The 24,687-nt window shown below is 40.8% G+C and overlaps 1 protein-coding gene across 1 annotated transcript in view; it reads right to left on the reverse strand.

The window, feature by feature from the left end:
- Window positions 1-537: 537 nt before the first annotated feature.
- Window positions 538-24,687, reverse strand: part of NUFIP1 (nuclear FMR1 interacting protein 1) — a 32,621-nt gene continuing 8,471 nt past the window's right edge. The window contains exons 6-10 of the mRNA XM_068984613.1: window positions 16,783-16,875; window positions 13,174-13,367; window positions 5,579-5,695; window positions 2,069-2,301; window positions 538-700 (exon numbers count right to left, since the gene is read on the reverse strand). Of these exons, the coding sequence (XP_068840714.1) occupies window positions 584-700; window positions 2,069-2,301; window positions 5,579-5,695; window positions 13,174-13,367; window positions 16,783-16,875 (754 nt within the window). The 3' untranslated portion in view covers window positions 538-583. The remainder of the gene's footprint in view (window positions 701-2,068; window positions 2,302-5,578; window positions 5,696-13,173; window positions 13,368-16,782; window positions 16,876-24,687) is intronic.

Below are 24,687 nucleotides of genomic sequence, written 5' to 3' on the forward strand. Positions count from 1 at the left end.
TGGAACATAAACAGAAGCCATATCTGTAATATTTCAAAGGATCAATACCTGAGCTGCCAATAGGTGAATGTCAACATGTCCTTTGAAATAAACAGCAGAAATTTAAATTTCAAGATGTTCTCATCGTATTAATTCGCTCTGGTTTATTTTAAAATACCCTCCTTTTGCAGGAGTTAAAGAACAACTCTTCCTCTCATTTATTAAAAACAAAATGACTGTATTTCTCTCCCCAACCTACAGTACTCCTCAGCTGAATTAAAAAAATTTTAAAGTTTTTTTCCTTACCACTAAACCAGCATCTTCAATTCTTATCTGGCCCAAGAGTAGACTTCCTTATACAACAGCAATAAATACAAAGTAGAATTCTGCCAGCAAATATTACATATGATCCCAACAATACAGACAGTCTTAAAAATCAATAAGGTATTTATTTATATAGCATCAAAGACTTGAAAATCCTACATGATAGCCCATGAGGCTTACAATTTAATTACTAATCCAGTTGAAAAAAGAATTTTCACCCACAAACTTGAGGTTGTTACCATCTTACATGCTTCAGACATGTGTGCTAAACACCAGATACCTATTCATCTTTAGTGTTCACAGTAGTAGTATTAAGTCCAAAAAAGTCTTTTTTGATGATGTACCGAACACACTGCAAAATCACATTTCTTTCATGTCGAATGTCCGGAGCTAACAGCTAAAAAAATAATAAATAAAAAGATTAGCTTTTAAATAAAATACATCCAAGAAACACCATCTAAGATATTCTATGTGCCTCCTCTATATGAAGAACACAGAATAATAAAAGATTTGTATTATATTTACTAATTATTTCACTAAAAAACAATGTAAGACTATCTCCTTTTAAAGAAAACTATAGAGATTTAAACACTAGTATTCAACGTCTTCTTCAGAAGTATCAAGGAAGGGACGGGAAAATTGGGTTTAGAAGCTTACAATTCTTTACATCTAAAAACCATGTTAAAAAAAAAATTTTAAAAAATAAAAAATAAAAATAAAAACCATGTTAAACAGGATCCTCCCAAACCCAAATCTATAAACAGCAGAGAAACTGGTATGGAGCTATAGCAAATATTGTAATAATGAAACCAGCAGTAAATAACCCCAACATTCCTGGTCTTTCAGGACTTCCCACTTTTGTGCTTACTGTAATTGAAAGAAGGCTGAAAATCCCTGGTATCTAGAATACATAGCCAAGGAATCACATGTGATTCGCCAAAAAGAATAATGTAACTACTCATTTTATTTCTGATGTCAGTGTAGTTCAGAAACACCCACAGAGGAACTTTCAGTAAACAGATGATTTAATATACCACCTACAAGGAAAACATTTTAAAAATGCAGTTTCCTTTACATAGCACCCAAATTTACGAAATAGAGAGAACATTTCAGATCAATTTTATTAAGAAGCAACTGTGTCTGCATGTAACATGCCATGGTCTGTAGTCACAGAACACTTGAGCTGCAGCACAGGCACCTCCCTAACTGGGCAAAAACCTGACTTTGCACAGAACATCACCAGGTAGGTTTACAATTCCACTAAAAATTTCAGGGTATTTCTATCACTCTTAGATATGAAAGTCTTAGATCTTTGAACAGCTTCATGTCCATTACCCAGAATCAAAAGAGGCACTGTTTCTTTATAATTTAAGGAAAATCATAAGCTTTGAGCACATCACACTGAGAATAAAGTCAACAACGCACAAAATAAACACACAAAACCCTTTTTCTCCCTTTAGCCTGCACTGTATTTAGTTGTGCTTTCAATGAAAATTTTAAAAAGGTCAGTACACTTCGATATGCTTTATCAACTACCTAAGCCTAGGTTCTTTTATCTTAAGCAGTTCTGAAAATTGTAATTATCTCACACTTACTGAGTATCAGCTATATTCCAAAGGCAGTTTCAGAACTAAGATACATAGGTAACTCTTCAAGGAGCATATGTCTCTGGTAACCTTAAAACACACACACACACACACACACACACACACAAACAAGCCCAGTAGCTCTATTCTCAGGACAAGAGAACACAACGACCACTTACCATTTCCAGGAGATATGGATGGTGTGTTCTTGGTTCAAATAATGTTCGATAGTTGAGGTTATTTTTTCTCCTCTTAGGATTTATGTTTTTAAAACTTCTCTTTTGGCTCTCACACTTGGCTTCTGAGGAGTTTCTAACAGTTGCTCTAACATCTTGACTTGGTTTCTTAGGAGTATTGCAATGAAGAACCTGGTCTTCTGCCAGAATGTCTGCTTCAGTCTTGATGGGAGCTTCTACATGTGATGAAAAATAAACACAAAAATAACAAATTAAAAAACAGGTAAAACTTCCAAAAATATCCAATAAAAACCACCTCCCACAATAATCTCCTTCCCCAGCCGTAACAGTTACTTACTTGAAACTGAGCATGTACAGTGTATTACAATATTTTTCAAATTGGGAACTATGACTGCCAATAACTGAGAAGATTACTGCAAAGAGCTATGGAAAATGATCCCTGTGAAAGAAGTAACACCAGACGGAAACTTGGATCTACACAAAGGAATGAAGACGGCCAGAGACAAGTCAATATGTGGATAAATACAAACGACCTTTTCCATTTGAAAAAATTCTGTAAAGATAATTGACAACTGAAAGCAAAAATGCGTAACAACAATGTTATGTGGGGTTTATTAGCATCCACAGAACTAAAACCTGAGAGAACAGCACAAAGGAAGGGAAGAGGAAAATCTAAGTATACTGCTGCAAAATTCTTAAATTGCAGGGACACCTTGCTTTACTGTGCTTTGATTTAACGGTCTTCAGACACCGCATTTTGTACAAGTTGAAGGTTTGTGGCCACACTGACCAAGTCTGTTAGCACCATTTTTCCAACACTGTCTGTTCGCATCTCTGCATCATATTCCGATGATTTTTTCTCAATGTCTCCAACTTTCACTGTCGTTCTATGTTATGGGCATGTGTAATCACTGATCTTTGGAACTACTACTGTAACTGTTTTGGGTCACCATGAACCATGTCCATGTAAGACAATCAATTTAACAATGTTATGTTCTCACTGCTCCACCTACTTGCCATTCTCCTCTCTCTCTCCTCCTCCTCCTCAGGCCTCCCTATTCCCTGAGACAACATACTGAAATTAGTATATGGTGAATAACCATACTAATGGTTAATAACCACAGGCTTCCTCAGTGGGTCAGCTGTAAAGAATCCGCCTAAAATGCAGGAGCTTCAGGAGATGCGGGTTCGATCCCTGGGTCGGGAAGATCCCCTTGAGTAGCAAATGGCAACCCACTCCAATTTTCTTGCCTGTGAAATCCTATGGAGAGAGAAGCCTAGCGGGCTATAGTCCATGGGGTCGCAAAAGTAGGACATGACTTAGCGACTAAAACAAAAACAACAGAGATGCTACTGGTTCAGAGAAGGCTCTCTTTATTTCCTTGTTTTACTTACTGCAAAGTACTGCTGTGTCAATATCCTATCCCAACCTATAGCCCAGTAACACTGCAAGCTAGAGATCTGCTAGTGACCTGGATGGCTTAATAAATTCAAATTACATAAAATAATTCTTAAGGCTTAGGAATGTGAAGCAAGGACTTTTTCCTGAAGGCAGGACATATCAGACAATCAGTCAAACTGAATTCATACAAAGTCAAAAGAACAGCTATGCACCACCTATTGCCACACAAAGAAAGACGCGATGGAAGGCAATATAGTTGGCTTCTTTAGACCTAAGCTTTACATCAGCTTTGCCACATACTAGTTTTGCCAGTGCATCCTCTTGAAGCTTCAGCGTCTATAAAATAAAGGGCTGAAACCTTGATCCCTTCCAGTTTCCTCTCTGCCTTCTCAAAGTGGCAGTCTCAAAATGAAGACATGAGTATAAAACTATTAAATATCTTATCTTAGGAATGAGAGAGGAAAGCATTTGTATGGCTTGTTTTTATGGGATTCAGTAATCTGGTAATAGCTTTCTTTGCTATCACCTGTCATAAATACACAAGATAAGCAGGAAACATAATATGTGTTTAAAGAATAACTTCATCTTCATATCAGTGAACTGGAAACAAGAGTAAGGAACTAAATACTGTTTTTCTTAAAATTCAAAAAAATAAAAAAGAAGAAGAAGAGGCAACCATCTGTAAAGGACTCCTCTGATAAAGCCAAAGTAGATTATATTTCAAAATTCAAGTAGCCTTTAACCAGTTACCACAGTAAAGCTTTACCTTTCAAAAAGAGAAAAAAAAAAAAAAAAAAAACTCGTGTTATAGAGACCCAGATCTAAACCTTAACTTTCCTATTAAAGCCCAACTCTTCCTTCTTCAGCATCTTCCAACTACATAAACATTGATTTTCTCTAGCTTAGTCAACATTAAAAGTCCCGCCATCTTCATCCAATTACATTTAAATCTCCCTTTCATCCTACATTTTCACTTTGAAGACCCTCTATTCCTGTCTTCGGTAGAGCCCCTACTGTGATGACGCATCTGAGACACACACTCAGAATTCTCTCGCGGCTGGTGAAGCCCAGATATAACGACCATGCAGAGCCAGGTTCAGAGGTGCAACAGGACACACGGTTATTCACTAAACAAATGCTGGGTTACTGACGTGAACCTTGGCTTGAGTTGCCCATACTGCCAAGCCTACTCGTAGCCCTTTTAAGTAAGTAAGTAAGTAAAGTCACTCAGTTGTGTCTGACTCTTTGTGACCCCGAGGACTGCAGCCCACCAGGCTCCTCAGGCCATGGGATTATCAAAGCAAGAATACTGGAGTGGGTTGCCATTTCCTTCTCCAGGGGATCTTCCCGACCCAAGGATCGAACCTGGGTCTCCCACATTGGAGGCAGACGCTTTAACCTCTAGGAGGCCCTAAAAGAGACGCTAGATACTGAGTTGGTTTATCACCATTGCTTTTTTTGGGGGGAGGGGGAGTTTGTCATCATCTTTTAAGGTTAAAACATGTATCCTGAATAACGTTAACTTCTCAGAAACACTCTCAAAAGGATTCCATGTCTCCCAATCTTTAAAATACACCACCTAATGCAACACAAGCATATACGATTCCTGTGTTCTCCAAATGAGACAGTTTAGGTAAATGTGCTCTATAAGGAGCAATGCCCCATATACAGGTATTTTACCATCCTCTTTGTCATAAAGGACCTCTCTCCAGCTTCAAAAGGTGCGAAACATGTTAAGACAAGGGTTCTTGAGAGTGGGAAGAAGCAATTAACTTCCTCTGCTTTATCTTTTAGAATCTTCTCTGATTTCACTAGTGGATACTATCTCTTCCCCTTTCTCTTCCTTCATTGTTATTTTGCCCCTTTCTCCTAGAGAAGCAACATAGCCCTCCACCTCTACCACTTCCCTTCATCCCATGCCAACTTCTGAATCAAATGAGAAAGGAATTTGAGGCTCAACTGAAGAATGTGCATGACACATCTCGTCCTCAGACACATACACGTGCAAGGATGCTACTGATGCACAGTGTACATCAAAGGCGACAACGGAACGATCCGCACCCACTGGTACCGCCTGGAAGCAGGCTCACCTTCCGGCTCGCTCTCTGACCCCGAGAGGCCGCCGTAGCTGCTCATCAGGGAGCACAGCGCTGGGGTCACTTCCTTGGGTATGACAGCACTCTGCGGCTTCTCCTCTTTGTCAGACTCTGAAAACAGGAAGCACTGAGAATGAAACTGTACATCAAAAATACCTACCAGCATAAAAAAGAAAGCTGACAGCCCCCCACTCCCTCCTGTGTTAGTGAAAAGAAAGCACTTTCTGATCATTTCCTCAAGCTTCCTGAAAAAGAAACTCAGGAGACTTGAAAACTTCCCCTTGGTTTAAATCCTTACAGTCAGAGAAGCTATCTGCCCAAAGAGAAGAGAGAGGGGCAAATGGAAGCTATATGCAACTCAAGTTTCTTAGCATGTTTCACTGGTTATGGAACTTGAGTCTTCTCTAAATGAATTATACAGTCTTTGTTATTAATTATTTTACTTTATGCTATTAATTAATTTTATTACAATACCAGGAAGGCCATAAATGTATTTAACATCACTGGACTAGGATCATGGACTCTGAAAATTAGATTTGGAGTAAATAACATATAAATGGCCACTCTTTTTAAGACTGGTTTAGAGGGTACAAGTAGTATTTCAGCCTTTCTACCATTAAAGGCATAAACATAACGCTTCACTGAATCTGCCCTAAATTTTTATTATTTAGAACTTCTAAGAACTTAAGTAAACAAGCCAAGTACGAGAATTCAGCGAGTACTAAGAGCCTGCCAAAGGTAAAGTGTTTGATCAGAGCCCAGAAAGTTTAGTTGTAGCCCCAGGACACCACCTATTGCGTTTATTTTTGGCACCTCTAAAAGTGTATTACATTTATTCTGAACAAGTCAGTAGTGCCTGACGGAAGAATGAAGACAATAACTTGCTTGTGTAATGAACCAGCTCAACCCACAACCAATAGAAAGTGTTTCAAGACAGTACTGAACATTCACCAAGTCAGTCTAAGGGAAACCGAAGCACGCCCGCAGGAAAAAGGAAGTGAGTATGGAACTACCACCTTCCGGTACATGAAATGAGAGCCTCTCTCCACCAATCCACACTGCCCAACACCCACTCCAGAAACTGCTCCTTGTCAATTCGGAGCTAACTTCTTATCCTTTCTCCTGAATTAATAAAGGGGAATTGAAAATATGCAGTTTTATTTATAAATGACTAGTGGATAAAACAGAATCTGCAACAATATTAGTGTGGAGACTGTTCATCTCGTTGCTTCATTGATGATATGCCAAAATGTAGAAGCACCAAAAAGTACAATACAGATGACTAAATAATGCTCTTTAAAAGCAAGAGCTCATTTAACCCTTTTGAAGTATCACCTTCACTATTAATTACAGGGGATAAAACCAAAATTCAAGAGAATCTGAACTGGATGATCCCTCAGGTAACAGAACAATACAACAGCTGGGTCAAATTTAAATCCTGGCTGCTGCTGCTGCTGAAGTCACGTCAGTCATGTCTGACTCTGTGAGACCCCATAGATGGCAGCCCACCAGGCTCCGCTGTTCCTGGGATTCTCCAGGCAAGAACACTGGAGTGGGTTGCCATTTCCTTCTCCAATGCATGAAAGTGAAAAGTGAAAGTGAAGTCACTCAGTCGTGTCCGAATCCTGGCTACCTGACTCTAAATCCCAAGTATTAACTAGTGGGGTAGAATATCTCCTACAGATATATAAAGTCTTCTGAAAATTAAGTCGTCCTACCAAACTCTCTCTATGGTCAAGAATAATGCCAAGAAATGTCTTTCAGCTACAGCCCATTTCTCTGTTCCCTTTCAGAGCAAAACCCCAACTATTTATATAACTCACAGGGAAGTCGCTTGGGCCTGAAATTTCCTACAACTATCTGACCCTCTAGAATCTACTTCAATCTGTCTTTCAGGCCCACCACACCAGTGAACTTTTTCTTCCAAGTTCACTGGATTCTTCTGTGTTGTCAAGTCTAGAGGTCACCTGTTGGTGTTCATCTTATTTAACTTAGTGACAACATCTGACAGCACGACTGACCCTTGAACAACACAGGCTTGGAGCTCACAGGTCCACTTACACACAGCTATTTTTCAATGCAAAATGCTACTGAAACCAACCTGCAATTAGCTGAATCCATGGATTCAGGGCTGTGGACGCAGAAGAACCACATTACACGAAAGGCAAACTACAGGGCGGACTCGAGTTTTCAAGCACATGGAGGGCTGGCGCTCCTAACCCCTGCAATTGTTCAAGGCCAACGGGAGGCCTTCATGTGACTTCCAGAACCCTTTCACTTGGCTCTCCTTTCCCAGAAATTCTCTTCACTGACCAACTTCAAATTTCTTGAGTTGTCCCTGGGTCCAATCCTCAGCAACCTTTCCCTCTGTGCCTCTTTCTCCTCTTATGATTTCACTGTATCTCAAATCTTAAAGTACTATCTAGAGGCCAATAAATCACAACTGTATACCTTCAGTTTTCCCCTAAAGCCCAGAACTAACTAATTGTTCAACATCTCTACTTAGATATCAAACAGGCATCTCAAAGGTTAGCATGCCCAAAAACAAAAAACACTTGATTTCTCCTCCAAACATGCCTGCCAGTTGGCCTCCATCTCAGTAAACGCCAGCTCTTTTCAATGGTTACAGCAAAACCTGTTTTGAACATATATCCAGAATCACACTGATCACTTCACTCCTACAATGGCAATCCAAGTCAACATTTCTTACCCAGACAGCTCTAGCACCCTCCTAGAAGAACAGCCTGACATCATCTGCCCACCTCTGCAGTCCATTCGCCACTGTAACACATCACATCCTCTCTCTGCTCAACCTCAGAGTCAAGTCCCAAGTCCTTTCCTGCCTTAGACAAGACCCTATTCGAGCTGATCCTTCACCACTTTCTTCCTGCCTTACTCCGCCCCAACCCTGCTGTTCCCCAAGTACACAAAGCATGCTCTCCCCATGGGGTGCTTGCACTTGTTGCTTTCTCTGCTTGGAAAACTCTCACGTCTCAGCTCCTAATTTCACTCAGATCTCTTAGTATCCCCTTATCAGAGATGCCTTCGCTAATTATACTAAATAGCACACTCCTTTCTCCAGCTGCCATTCTCAGTCCTTTTCCTTGGCGTTACTCGTCCTCATGGAGGGTATCAACCCATATTTATTTACTGTAGCTTCCCCAAGCAGAACATAAGGTACAGGAGAGAACGGGTTTGGCTGTGTTCAGTCTACTGTATCCTCTGAGCCTAGAACAGTACATAAATGCTCAACAAATATTTGAAGAACAAACTGTTGCATGAATGAGTTAAATAAGGACAAGTTCAAAACGGGTAGCTAGAACAGATGACAGAACTATGCCAAGGTGGGGCCATAACAGAAACCTGGCTTCATCTGGATTCAGAGACTATTTCTTTTTTTCAATAAAATGATTCTATTTTGCTTAAAAAATCACATATATGTATCTAAGAAAAACACTGAGGGATAGAAAATGCGAGCAGTGGCTGTCTCCATAAGTTACGGCAGTATACTGCTTTTTATTCTATGTTTTCCCTAGTTTTTTCCTTCTATTTTTTGCATCACTTTTATAATCAGAAAATGAATTATAAAGAAAACACAGGAAAACGAAACGCGGAGGCAAGTATTTCCTCACAATTCAGGAAGGGACTGCACAGCTTTAACTGGCCTACATATCAACCCTTCTTCCTGCCTTCCTTTTTCTCTAGACTTTATATTTTTGAATCCATTTTAGATTTACACAAGCGTTGCAAAGCTAGTGCCAAGATTTTCCATAAACCCTTCACTTGGCTTCCCCTAATATTAACATCTTACATAACCACGGTGCATTAACCACAGCTAACAAATGAACACTGGGATAATACTACCACCTGAACTACAGACTGTGTTGTAATTTCACCGGTTTTTCCACTAATGTCCTTTTTCTGTTCTAGGAGTCAATCCACCAGAGCACATCACATTCAGTCTCCGGACTCCTTGATCTGTGTCTTCTTTCAATCTGTGACAATTCTTCAGTATTTCCTTGCCCTTCACAAACTTGACTGTTTTAAAGACTACTGGTCAATTACTGCAGAATATCCCTTAGCTGGGTCTGATGTTTTCTGATGATGAGACTGAGCTTATGGATTTTAGGTAGTGTCCTTCTCGTCATGTATCAGGGGGTACACACCAACCCGACTTATTACTGGTGACGTCAGCCGTGACCACTTGGTGGTCCCCACCATAAAGTTACTATTCTTCTCTTTCCTTATTTGATTTCTAGAAACAAGTCACTACGTCCAGCCCACATTCAAGGGGAAAGAAATTAAGCTCTATCTCTAGGAATAAGGAAGAGCAAAGAATTTTGGACAGATGTTAAAACCAAAACCTGGTGGCTGGTGTACTCATTACTAGGAGTGCCCTGCAGCTCACTACTCCTGACTGCCTTCCTAAGGGCAAGAGATAGAAGTTCACACAAATGAACAGCTCTTTCCCTATTTCATTACCTTCAGTTATGTTCTGGGGACACACCACATGTGACGCTGGCTCATGTGAAGGAAGCTTCTCTAAACAAGGTAAAACTGATAACTGGAGAGTTGAGACACTGAGGATATTTAGGGTATGTGAAAAAAAGGGTACATGTGGTTTCCTGGAGCTATACTTGGGAGTGGAAAGTTGAAAAACCAGTGCTCGAAAACTTAGATTTGTAAAGCGTAAAAGTGCAGAAGAAATCCCAAGTAAAGGATAACAGGAATTTAAATGGAACCTTTCCTACAAAATCCAGCAACCATAATTTGATTGTTGGTATTCTGATTTCCTCAAAGAACAACATCACAAGTTTATAGCTTACTTTTAGGATTTTTGTATTCATGCCTTACATGTTCATCTCTTACCTTCACAAAAGTAAGGATTTCAACATTAAGCCACAACAAAATGCCTTGATAGCTCTCACTCAACTGCTCCTAGGAACCTGACTGAATGCTTTCTATTATTAGGATGAAAGGCATTTAACTACTGTTTCTCGGGTCTAAAGTGTCTCTCAAAGATCTAGACACAGGCTTCAATACAGGTAAGTGTAATACAGTCATCTTTCCGTTAGTGCTTCACCAGACTAGCACACACTGAAACACTTCTTTAAAAAATGGAAAAACAGAATTGCCCAACCAGAGCCAACAATATGAAGGCAAAGACTTATTTAACTTCTATGCAGAGTACATCATGAGAAATGCTGGACTGGAAGAAACACAAGCTGGAATCAAGACTGCCGGGAGAAACATCAATAACCTCAGATATGAAGATGACAGCACCCTTATGGCAGAAAGTGAAGAAGAACTAAAAAGCCTCTTGATGAAAGTGAAAGAGGAGAGTGACAAAGCTGGCTTAAAGCTCAACATTCAGAAAACGAAGATCATGGCATCTGGTCCCATCACTTCATGGGAAATAGAAGGGGAAACAGTGGAAACAGTGTCAGACTTTATTTTGGGGGGCTCCAGAATCACTGCAGATGGTGATTGCAGCCATGAAAGTAAAAGACGCTTACTCCTTGGAAGAAAAGTTATGACCAACCTAGATATCATATTGAAAAGCAGAGACAGTACTTTGTCGACTAAGGTCCGTCTAGTCAAGGCTATGGTTTTTCCTGTGGTCATGTATGGATGTGAGAGTTGGACTGTGAAGAAGGCTGAGTGCTGAAGAATTGATGCTTTTGAACTGTGGTGTTAGACAAGATTCTTGAGAGTCCCTTGGACTGCAAGGAGACCCAACCAGTCCATTCTGAAGGAGATCAGCCCTGGGTGTCCTTTCGAAGGAATGATGCTAAAGCTGAAACTCCAGTACTTTGGCCACCTCATGCGAAGAGCTGACTCACTGCAAAAGACTCTGACGCTGGGAGGGATTGGGGGCAGGAGGAGAAGGGGACGACAGAGGATGAGATGGCTGGATGGCATCACGGACTCGATGGACGTGAGTCTGACTGAACTCCAGGAGTTGGTGATGGACAGGGAGGCCTGGCGTGCTGCGATTCATAGGGTTGCAAAGAGTCAGACACAACTGAGCGACTGAACTGAACTGATTCAACGTTACAGAACCCTTCAAATGTTCATTTAGAAAGCTGCATAAAACAAAGAACTATGTAATTTTCAAGTTAGTTAATGTTTATAACAGTAATCTTCATATTTGTGTTTCAAGTATTTTAATGACGTGGAAGTTTCTATTTAGGCACAGACTGTATTTCATCATCAAGGTCACAAGCTGTAAGCTTGAATAAGTATGTGGGCACTCTCCAACACTTTTTGAAGGAAAAAAAAAAATCAGTACCCAAGAGTAACTGAGCCCTGGCCCCAAACGTCTTCTGCCTTTCCCTCGCTATCAGCAAGGATAAGAAGATGCTTTTCTAAAACTCTCTTTCACATCTCAACTCTCCTAGACCCATACAACACAGATTCGCTTTTTGGGGCCAGATTCAGACTGCACGTTTGGAGGTAGTGCCGTGTACTAGGAGTAAGACTCCCAACTCTGACTCTGTCACTAACTAGCAGCATGACGAAGGTAAATGACTCTAAGTTCCTCGGTTCAAAAACGGAAGCAGCAACTGCATGCACGTGAAAGGTCGTTATGAAGCAAAGAGCTACTATACACAAAGCACTTAGAGCACAGTTAAGTACCTTACTTAATAAGTGTTAGTTGCTGTTAAAATATTTATTATTACTATTCCTACTGAATTTTATCTTGTCATTCTTAGCCCAACATCTCCTCATCCCAAGATCTTTTTCCATCCTGATTTAGTCAGTGAAGCAGTTGCCACGTCCTCGCCCATTTCTTCCCATCCTGTAAGTTCAATAATCTGCTGTGTGATTATCGTAGAAGCCACCTTTCCCCAGGCTGAGCAGGGCCTGCTGGCAAACCTACAACAATCACTCATCAGTCCACTCACTGGCCACACGCCTTTGCAGAAGAAGAAGCGCTAGCAACTAGATAAAGCCTCACACCTTGTTACTGGAAAGAAAGATGGTAAAATATTTACATCGATGTTTTCATTTTTCAGAAAAGAAATGAAGCCTTAGAGGCTGAATGATATCTTTCTATGACAGCAACATTTCTGTCCTTTAATTTTTCAACTTGTAAGCAAGAGTAAACTTCTCTCCGAAATTCTAGAGGGAACTCAAGACATATAAATATACTCTATGCTGTGAGGAAGAACAGTATTATTTAATATACTGAATTAATGTTATTTACCCAAAGAGACCAGGTTCATGCTGAGCAGCAAAAATACTGGCTTCCCTTGGAATTACTGCTTTCTAGGTGGGAAAATTCATCTAATGGTGTAAATCTGAATCCACAGCATCAACCCATTCGAAACAGTCTTAAGATATTTCCAAGATTTTAGGATACTACGCAAATTACCCAATAAATACAATCTTTCTCCCACATTCTGCCTGCTTCATGTATTCATTCCCAAGATTCATAAAAGGTTTCTTAAAGTGAGGTTTTAAATAAGACACTCCTACTAGGAACAAAAGCATCATTCTACTTTTTCACATACGAGGATGTGAAGAAGCAACTTCTGCACCATTGTCTATACTCTTAAAAACACGGTGTTTTCCATTTAGCTTACCAGAGTCAGTGTTTACCAAAACACCCAGGGGGTCTGAATTTGCCTCACGTGGACTTTCAGGCTTCACATCACCCAAGCGGCTGCCTGACCCAGCAGCTGTTCCGTGTTCAGCATGGCCATTTTTCCACTTGTGATGTCTGCCAGGACTTTGGATTTTTGCCATCTGCGAATGTCTGGTCATCCCCTTCATCTTGCTGCAATAAGAAAAATGCAATTCTTAATATAAAAGGCACTGACCTTTCAAGAAAAATTTGAAAAAGATTACTGAATGCAAAAGAAACTTAACTGTCAAATCAATTACTTGTCACCTACTACACTGAAGAGATCAGAAAAAAATAAACTCAATGGCTTCCAAAGACAGAACATTAAATGAAAACACAAATATATCATACTTTATCAATTCCAAATTGCACATTTCCTTCCCATAATTTAATCCCTCTAAATTGGGCTCTGTTGTACAATCAACAGCAAGTGAGTGTAATTGGCAGCATTTTTTCATTCCTATTATACATAAAGTAAAATGTTCCTCGGGGCTTCCCAGGTGGCCCTAGTGGTAAAGAACCCGCCTGCCAGTGTGGGTGTGGGTTCCAGCCCTGGATCTGAAAGATCCCCTGGAGCAGGGCACAGCAACCCACTCCAGTATTCTTGTCTGGAGAATCCCATGGACAGAGGAGCCTGGCAGGCTACAGTCCACAGGGTTGCAAAGAGCTGGACAAGACTGAAGCAACTTAGCACACAAGATATTCCTTAGACTTTATGAAGTGTGTTAACTACTTAAATTTTAAGGAGTCTTAAAGTTTCTGATGATTTTACAAACATACTACCTTATTTCTTGTTTGAGCTTCATGATAACTCCTTGAAATAGATTAGACAGGTATTGGGGTGGCAAAAAGGTTCTGGTTTTTCCATAACATCTTACGGAAAAACCCAAACAAACATTTTGGCCAACTCAATTATTCTCTTCATGTTACAGGGGGATAAACTTAAAGATCATAGACCAAGCACAATTTCACAGCTAGCTCAAATCAAGTGCCCTCTCAAACCACCTTAATTACTACACTTAAGAGGAAAACAAATAATTATGTGAGCACATGCTTATGTAAACTATGCGCAGGAAAAAAAAAAAAAGACCTTTTGAAAAAAGGTTCATTACATATACTCTCAATGGACAATAATACAAGGTTAGAAAATAACACTAAGGCATATAATAATAAAGGTAGTGATGAAAAGAAAATCTTAAAAGCAACCAGAGATAAAAGGTATTTACACAGAGGAACAAGGTAATGGTAACAGCAGATTTCTCTTGGAAACCATGCAACTGAGAAAACAGTGGGGCAACATCTTTAAAGTACTGTAAATATCAAAAACACCATTAACCTAGAACTGCATATCTAGCAAAATTATCTTTCAAATAAGAAGGCAAAATAAAATCTCTTCAGACACATAAAGCTGAAAGAAGTCTTCAGCACGCCCTCACTATAAGAAATGTTAAAGAAAGTCTTTTAGGCAAAAGAAAAATAGTATCAGATAAAAAGATGATCTACACTCAAGAATGAAGGCTACGAGAAATGGCACCCTGCCCATCAGCTAGCCAACCCCTGGCTGTGACTGTCAAGATCAGCAGATATCCCCCAACTGACCCCAGATACGTGTGATGAGAGGGGGGAAAAAAAAAGACACCTACTAAGAGTAAAAAGGCAAGCCACAAGTTGCAAGACTGTATCTGCACCACCTATACTCTATACAAAAAGTGACTTGCATCTAAGTAACTCCTACAAATCAAGAAAAGCAACTCTGTTAAAAAACAGTCAAAGATTTGAATTGGCACTTCACAAGAGAATTATCAAAATGACCAATAAGCATATGAAAAGATGTCCAACATCATTAGTCATGAAGGAAATGGCATGACATGAGGAAAAGGTGTAACATATAACAATACTGCATACTGAACAGGACACAGAGAAATTAGATGCAGAGTCACAGCAGCAGCAGCAGTAGGCATATAAATCAGTACAACCATTTCAGAAAACTGCCTGCGTCTATCACAACTAAACACACAGTAAGCAAGTACTTACGTCCACAAACGACACTTAAAAGAATGTTCATAGCAGCTTTACTCCTAATAGCCCAAAGTGGAAACAACCCAAGCGTCCAACAGCAGAATGAATATATAGGCACAGCCAAAAGTTTGTTCCGCTTTTTCCATACCATCTTACAGGAAAACCAGAGTGAACTTTTTGGCCAACCCAGATACATTCTCATAGCTGAGTTCTATACAGCAGAATGGATTAAGAATGGATTTACAGCTACATGCAACAATGCGGACGAACAGCACAAAATAATTTTGAGCCATAGAAACTACACCAAAGAAGATATACTATGTGATTCCACTTATACAAGGTTCCGCTTCCCTGTGGCTCAACTGCTAAAGAATCTGCCTGCGACGTGGGAGGCCTGGGTTCGATCTCTGGGTTGGGAATATCCCCTGGAGAAGGAATAGGCTACCCACTCCAGGAGAAGGAATAAGCTACTCCAGTATTCTGGCCTGGAGAATTCCATTCCTTGGGGTGTCAAAGAGTTGGACACAAATGAGCGAATTTCACTTTCATACAAGGTTCCAAGAACAGGTAAAATAAATCTATGATGATATTACTCAAAAGAGGTTACCTCTGTGGGGAGGCGTGGAACTACATAGGAAGGCCTAAGAGAGAAGCTCTGTGAGGTAAATACATCCTATATATCATTAATCCATGTGGAAGTTACACAGGTATGTAGGTATGTGTGCATGGACGAATTCATTGAGTTGTACACGATACAAAATAAAATGGGAAAGTTCTCTGAAGGTGAGATACTGGGAAAATGGGACGTCTCATACACTGCTGCTGGGAGAGTAAACTGGGATAGCTTCTGCGACGGATGTTTGGCACTTAGCTATCAATATTATGAATACATGTCTTTGACTCAGCAAATCCACCTCTAGGAACCTACCCTCAGAAACATCTGCATGTGTAAAATGTATGTACAGGGGAATAAGGGCAACTTTTTATTAGGAAAAGATTGAAAATGAATGTCTGTCAACAGAGAATTGGTTTAAGGAAAAAAAAAAAAAAAAGACCTTGTGGGGATATTCCTACCCTTCCTACACACCCAGAGAATGAGGAGTCTTGCTTATATATTAATACAGGACTATTCATTATTTGGCTAAAAAAAGCAAGACGGAGGATCATATCAAAAAGGAAAAGAACAGAAGAGACTACTATCTCTGTGCTGTATACAAATGGGACATCTCTAGAGAGGCGAAACAGGTTGTCTCTGGGAAGGAGGACCGCTCAGCCAGGGGACAAAGACAGAAAAGACCTGTTAATATATATCATTTTGAAAACCACATGAGTATAGCGTATTATTATACTCATACTATACCTATGAGTATAGGTATATTATTTTAAAATATAATTTTTAAAATTCAGCAAAAAAGTTACAAAAGCAAAAATTTCAGAATTGAAAATACAGAGGTTTTAGGATTCGGGTGTGTTCTCTTTTTATTATTTGTAAGAATGTACATTCATTTAAAACGAGCATTGAGAGTGCAAGTGATTTTCAGGAACTTACCCATACTGTGTCGTCGTCAACACCGCTCCTCTCTTTTCCTTTTCAAGTTTTAACTTTTTCTTCCTTTCAATATTAGCTAGAGTTGGGTAGTTTCTAGAAAACAATAAGAATCCATTATAAAAGGGCTTTTAGAGTACAGTTTTAATTATGCAGTCAAGCAATTGCTGCATTTAACAGTTTAGGTTTAACTAAAAATGACTAATACAGTAAATTAACATAAACTTTTAATTCCTTCTAGATTTTTTTAAGGGTAAAAAAAGTAGGTCTACAATGATGTTGACCAGTGGCCAGTCCACAAACTCTACTACCAGTCTGCTACCAGGTAAGGAACTCACAATAGAATGCAAGTCAAATATATAATGTGCTAAAATGGATATAATTCACATATTTGGCACATATCCATAAGTATTGTAAGAAAAAAAATGTATTTTCTTAGGCATGTACTTACGCAAACACATACTAGTAGGTATATCCAAAGTTACCAAGATAAGGAAGAGACATTTCTCAAAAAATAAACAGTCTACCAGGAAGGACAAGAAAAGCATGGTTATTTCTAAAGAACAACTATAACAAGGTACAAAATAAAATAAGCACCCCCTTGGGAGCACAAAGATTGGAGGGTGGGGAGGAAAGATCGTTATCTAGATGAAGAAACCCACAGAGAAAGGAACACGAAAGACACTGGCCTTAAATGGTGTTAACAGACACAATCCAATGGGAGAGGGGCAGTGTTCTAAGCAGAGCAGACCACCCAGACAAACCAAGGTCTAAAAGTGCGAGAGATATCCAGGGAGTGGCAAGGGGTTCATTTCGGATGAAACAGTTACAGGCAATCAGACCAGAAAGGGAGGCTGGGGCCCAAATGTGCCTTGAATGCCAGACTAGAAAGCCTATTTTTGACTCAGGGGTGATGGGGAGCCACTGAAAGTTTTGAACAGGGAGAGAGATGAACAAGGCAGTGTGTGAGATTAAATCTGACAGCAGCGTGCAAGATGAATTGCTCCGACAAAGCTTTCTTTGTTCCTTGGCACAGCTGTGTGGAAACGGAGGCACCAAACGTTGGTGGTGAGAGGAGCAGATCCCAGGCGAGTGAACACGGACAGCTCTCCTACCACTCAGCCTGGCTGCTCACCAGAATGAATTCTGAGAAACATCAACACACCGTGTTCGGCCATTATCTCGAGGACACTGTTTCCACCCTTCTTTTTACAACATCTGCATCACTGACGTGCACAGCTCAGACAATATGAAGCTCATGGGCTGGGCACATTGGAAGATAAGAATGGAAATGACATTGAGTAAGTGGTGAAGTAATTAGGAAAAAAAAAAGCAATGGATTTCAGCGAGGACAGAACAAAGCAATCTACCCAGCCAAGAAAAATAAACTTCATAAATAAAACATGATTAATGTACAAGCTATAAATAAACATAAGAGGAAAAGACCAAGGTCACAGGAGATAAAAATCTGACAGCCAGTCGGCACCGCATGACTACACTTCCAGAAAGCAAATACAAGGACTCCAGCGCAGGTACGAGTGTGAAGTCCTCCCCTCACGACACTCAGAAGGGATCAGAAACTCTCAGGGTGATACAGCCAGCTTTGTACCACTGAACTGAAAAGGAATGTTGAGGAAAACTCAAACTTGGGAGGGATTCAGAAGGGACTCACAGATGATTAACAGGATGAAAAATAAAACCTCCGAAGAAAGATGAAAGGAACTGGAACAACTTGCAGCCTTTAAAAGGAAGAGAAGTGACAAAAACACCACAATCTTACAGAGAAGATGGCCGACAGCTGTTCGCCATCTGAAGACAAACTCCCACAAGCAGAGACGCTGAGGGAAAAGGTGATGACTTTCACAGGCCCCACGGTGTCTAGACATGTAACACACAGCTACTCAACACTTTCTCACATCTCTGAAATTCACTTATTCTGACTGCTTATATTTCTTTAACATTTCTCTTCTGAGTATTGCAAACCGGCCCTGACTTAACATGTTGGGCTATAGCTAAACCAAGAACTTGGTCCTACAGTGCTACGTGAATGAGCAGGTGGTGTGGAAGTGCTTCTCAATGATAAGGAATATGCAGAATTTGTTACAGCAAGTGGATTACAGGTGAGATACAAGAAAGCACCCTGTAAATGAGACATCAAGAATGTTGTGGAAACTCCTTTGGTGGAAGTCTTTTAAAAACAGCTCGCTTTTTCTTTCTGGCTGATTAAAGTTATCACTTTCCTAAAGCTAGTGGCTGTTTCTAACCCTCCCAAAGTTTTAAGATTCTGTTTTTCAGTGCTTAAATAAAACTTTCTTCCCCAAAGTTATGCCACTCTTCGGTACATAGAGACTAAAAACTACAGAAAACAAGGGTACTAGAAAGCAGATTTTTCCCCAAAATGGGAATCCAGGAACATAAGACCTAGTTGTACATACGATCATCAGGAAGCTCCTTCCGGCAACATACTACTGAGATACAAGATTAAGGAAAAGTCTGGATCTTGGACATAGGCACAGTTCAGGTTTCTAAAGTACACAAACACACAGCAAACCACTGGAAAAGATATCACAAATGGTCTTACACTGACTGCAGTTACATAATGATAAAGCTTAGTTCAGTGTCTCCTGGTAAAGAATGGATGTTATGAAGCTATAAAGACTGTGAGAAGTGATATTTTCACAGTTGATCTCTCTATTTTTATCACTTTTCTCTCTATTTCCATCTTTCCCCAACACCCCAAAAGGAACTGACCCTGAAACTGTAACACTTTTTTCCTTTTTCTCTTTCACTTCTTAACTCCTCTTTGCCTTCCCCTTGCCTAGGCCATAAGCCTCCAGTGACAGCTCTTAAGCCCCACAGTCAATAAATGGGCAACACGGAACCAATCATTGTCTTGGCACATCTCATGCTGGTTATGTTACCCTTTTCCTTCTCAAATCTCCACCCACTCACTGGCTTTTCCCTTAAGCCTGTTTTCTAGAAAAACAAAATCCCTCTGGACTCTCACTGAACCACAGCTGCTTCAACCCGACTACATTTTTATTTCAGTCTTTTCAAACTTCAAAAAGATGTAGCATTCTTCAGGAGCACACCCCCGCTACTGGAATTCTGCAAGAACTGGGGGCGCAACTGTTAGGCGTTTCCTCAGAGCCAGTTAACTGCTTCAATAAATAACAGAGAACTACTCCACCTAGTGGACAGCCCATCTGCTATGAAGTGGGTTTCAGTCTTGAAAAGCCGGGTTTTGGAAATGAACCTCTCACTCAATTTTCCCTAATGCCAAATCATACAGCGTTTGTACCCCCAGAAGATGGGAATGAAGAAAGAATCACTTTGAGTTTTTTTGGCTGCGATTTCTTTTTTTGCAGACTATTAGTGGAAAGCCTTAAGGTTTTTAACTGAACAGAACTTCGTATGTTTGTCAGAACTATACATTAAAGAAGAATAACCACCACCTTAAAACATATTGGGGTGGGGAGAGGGGTGGCATGACCCCTCTTACAAGAAGTCTTACAAAACGATCTGATTGCTCTGCCTTCCAGAGACACCAGATATCCCTTGACTGACAGTGTTAGCACCGCATGGCAAAAATGAAAACTTCTGTTGCCTGTGGTCTCCTGACGATTTATAGATCTTCCTACATCTCCTATTAGAGTGAGGGTCTTAAGGGCAAGAGTCTACTCCTGTTTTTCAGTAACCTTGGTCATATATAGAACAATCTTTGCCTTTTCAAATACTGAATGTTATGCTGTGCTAAGCGACCTCAGTTGTGTCCAACTCTTTGCAACTCTATGGACTGTAACCCACCAGGCTCCTTTGTCCATGGGATTCACCAGGCAAGAATACTAGACTGGGTTGCCATGCCCTCCTCCAGGGGATCTTCCTGGCTCAGGGATCAAACCTGTGTCTCTTACGTCTCCTGCACTGGCAGGTGGACTCTTTATCACGAGCACCACTTCAGTTCATTCGCTCAGTCGTGTCTGACTCTTTACGACCCCATGAACCGCAGCACACCAGGCCTCCCTGCCCATCACCAACACCCGGAGTTCACTCAAACTCACGTCCATTGAGTCGGTGAGGCCATCCAAACATCTCATCCTCTGTCATCCCCTTCTCCTCCTGCCCTCAATCTTTCCCAGCATTAGGGTCTTTTCAGAAGAGTCAGCTCTTTGCATCAGGTGGCCAAAGTATTAGAGTTTCAGCTTCAACATCAGTCCTTCTAATGAACACCCAGGACTGATCTCCTTTAGGATGGACTGGTTGGATCTCCTTGCAGTCCAAGGGACTCTCAACAGTCTTTTCCAACACCACAGTTCAAAAGCATCAATTCTTCGGTGATCAGCTTTCTTTACAGCCCAACTCTCACATCCATACATGACCACTGGAAAAACCACAGCCTTGACTAGACGGACCTTTGTTGACAAAGCAATGTCTCTGCTTTTGAATATGCTGTCTAGGTTGGTCATAACTCTCCTTCCAAGGAGTAAGTGTCTTTTAATTTCATGGCTGCAATCAACATTGGCAGTGATTTTGGAGCACCAAAAAATAAAGTCAGCCACTGTTTCCCCATCTATTTGCCATGAAGTGATGGGACCAGATGCCATGATCTTAGTTTTCTTGGGAAGCCCCAAATACTGAAGGTTTACCTCTAATTTCAAACTAAACTCTTGTCAGGAAGTTACTCAAAGCTATAATGTATATCAACATACATTCAAAGGTGGCTGAGATTTCTTGATTATATTAGCAAACCAAACTGCTCTTCCACCAGGGACTTTATATAAACATACACTACCTAAGCTAGTTCACATGTTCCGTAAGTTTCTTCAGTCAGTGGACTTTTTCTTTTAAAGCACCTGCGGCACAAAAACCACAAGGTGGCAGAGCTCAGCTTCACAGGAGGAGCTACTGCAGAGAGCAACACCTCCAAACACACACCAGCCTGCTTTGTCTCAGCGACGACTTGCCCTGTGAGATGAGGATTTACTGTTTGAAACCACAGCGGTTTAAGTACCACTAGTTATATTAACTCCAACTATCACTGCTAATCAGATCAACACTACCCAATTTCTTTAACAATGATATACAATTTATAACATGAATTAAAAATATGAATCTCAGTCCAACTTCTCCAACCACTTACTTTGAAGTATCAAAACAGAATTACACCCACAATAAAAATATTTTCAAATCTCATTTACATATATCAACCTTTATGTTGTTATTGTTCAGGTGCTAAGTCCTGTCCAGCTCTTGGCAGCACATCAGGCTTCTTTCCAGGCCTTCACTATCTCCCGGAATTTGCTAAGATTCACGCCCACTGAGTTGGTAATGCTACCTAACCGTCTCATCCTCTGCTGCCCTTTCCTCCTTCTGCCTTACAATCTTTCCCAGCATTAACATTCATAACCAACCCTTGTATCTATGCCACCACGGGATATAAACAGTCACATAAACTGTGGGCATTAACATTTCTAAAGATTGTAAATTTTTTTTAAAGACTCATAAGCAAAAAGGTTCATCAACCGGACCAGAATAAGGGGCGTCTACACCAAATAGGCAGAGAGGGTACCATATTCAAAGAAGGACAAGATATTACTCTAGACGGATGAGGAAAAATATTCACCCAAATTAAGCTGGCAGGATTTCAGCTGGACTAAACCAGTGAGCAGAATTTCAAGGCTGGAAAAGGTAAGATTTTTCTAGAATCAGCAGCATGATCAAAACTGAAGCTGAAAGTTCAAAGAACCTGTTTGGGATATGATGGGACAAAGAGCTCCTATAAGCAAGCAATGTGCGGTTAATCAGAAAAGATGAGACGTATGAACCCCACCTCACATTACTCTCACTGTCAGTTCCAACGCATTCTGTTTTCACTGGCATTTCAGTTGGCTAAAATAAAATCAGCTTAACAAATTTATTTTTAAATTTTCTTCTACATAGTCACCTATATAACTAAGAAATACATGCATATCAGCATCTAATTTTGCATGGAAAAAGACAGCAAATGCAAAGAGAATAACCTAACCTTGTTGGTCAAGTCAACTCCTTAAGTGTGATAACATGCAGAATATTCACCTGAAGAGCACACTTAAGCGGTATGGTTTTCTTCAACAACACTGAGAAACTGAGGCAGAGCTGAGATTTTTGCCGGTGGGTGTGATGAAGAGCAACAGAATGAACGAGCTGAGCTGCTGAGAGGGGTGGAAGTGATTTCAACTTGGCAGGAGGCCAAGATGGAAGAGGGGTAAGAGATGAGAGGTCTCAACTCGTCCAGGACCGGTGCCATCCACAGAGGTAGAAGGGACAGGGAGAGAGCTGAACAGAACAGAGGTTAGGCCCAAAGAGGAGTTAAGCCCAACTTTAGGACTTCTGGGGCAGAAAGTCCAGAAAATCAGATCCATGGTGCAACCGTGAAAGTAAGTGGCAGAAACTGCATGGAGATGAAGGACCCTGGAAACTGGAAGGTAAAAAGGTGCCAGATGAACTCTACGGTAAACTGTGAGTCTCAAAAAGTCAGTGGAATTCAAAGTATACACACTTCCAGTGAAACCACAACCCCAATGGCCACGACAATGGCAATCCCTCTTGTTAAGAATCATGCGGAAGGGTGTCAGAGCTGCAGAAAGCTGTAGAGACAGACGGTGGGAAACCCCAAGAAGGGCCAAGGAGCAATCGTCTGGAATCCGCATCAAGGTGGCCCTACAGGTCGCAAAACCAGTCACTCTGGGGGCTTGTTTTATTTTACCTTCCCAAAGCAATCTGCACTGATCCCCACATTTCCTGTCTTGAGATCCTCCCCTCTCCTGGCTTCCAAAACAGGTTACATTCTGAGTCATCTTCTGCTTCTCTGGCTCTTGCTCAGCAGGCTTGGTTTCACTCCCTATCAGACTATCTGCCCTCTCTGTAGGTGGAGTAGAAAGGGAAGATAGTTTGAAAGGGAGTAAAACCAACCAGTTTTCATATCTGAGAAAACTGGACCCACTGTTCAATTTCTATTCTGTAGCTGCTTGAGTCTCCCACAATCCTCCACACCACCCTCCTTTTCAGCCTATAAGAAAGAGGCCTTCATCTAGTCTGGAAGGGTGGGATGTTCCTTGACAAAGCGAGGTTGAGTTGAACCTGGACCTGATTGGGAACTTAGTTCTTAACGTCTTCCAAATTCATGGTTTCGTGATTTTCAAATGTCTCTCTAGCCAATCTGTTCTGAGTCACAATGCCTACACAGCATCTTCAAACAGATGTCTTGGAATCTCCTCATACTCTTGTGATGCCTCAGAGCAACACCCCCACACCCCCTCCTCTGCCACGGTCCCTGTCTCAAGTCACAGGCACCACCTCACCCCAGGAACTTGGACGTCTCCTCCAAACCTCCTTCCTCAACCTCACAATCATTCAATTGCCAAACAGTGCCTATCTTCATCTCCCAAGTCTTCTCTATCCACCTCCTTCTTTCTGTCCCTACAACTGCCATCTCTCAAAAGCTGCTATCATCTCTTATCGATGCCCATGCCAACCCATCTGACCACTAGTCCCTGCCCCTGCTTATTTCTTCCCAACTAGGTCTAAGTTCAACTCAACCTCCCTTCGTCAAGGAACACCCCACTCCTCCAGACTCGATGAGGTCCTTCCACTTATATGCTGAGAAGGAAGGTGGAGTGGAGAATTTGGGGAGAGTAATACAGCTATAGACAGAGAAGTTTAATAATAGGTCCAACTTTCTCAGTTTTACATGATTTAATTTAAACAACTACTAGAGATAAAAGAACCAAAGATGGCAAATCAGTGACTCATTTCAGACCTTCCCTATTGTCTTAAGGGAACTCCAAACTTGAGAGATTAAACAGCTTACACAGTTAACTTCTTATTTGCTTTATGTGAGTGTAGTGTGTTGGTCCGACTCTGTGGAAC

Source organism: Capricornis sumatraensis, chromosome 12 (genome assembly GCF_032405125.1).
Source record: "Capricornis sumatraensis isolate serow.1 chromosome 12, serow.2, whole genome shotgun sequence".
In the NCBI taxonomy this organism is placed as follows: domain Eukaryota; kingdom Metazoa; phylum Chordata; class Mammalia; order Artiodactyla; family Bovidae; genus Capricornis; species Capricornis sumatraensis.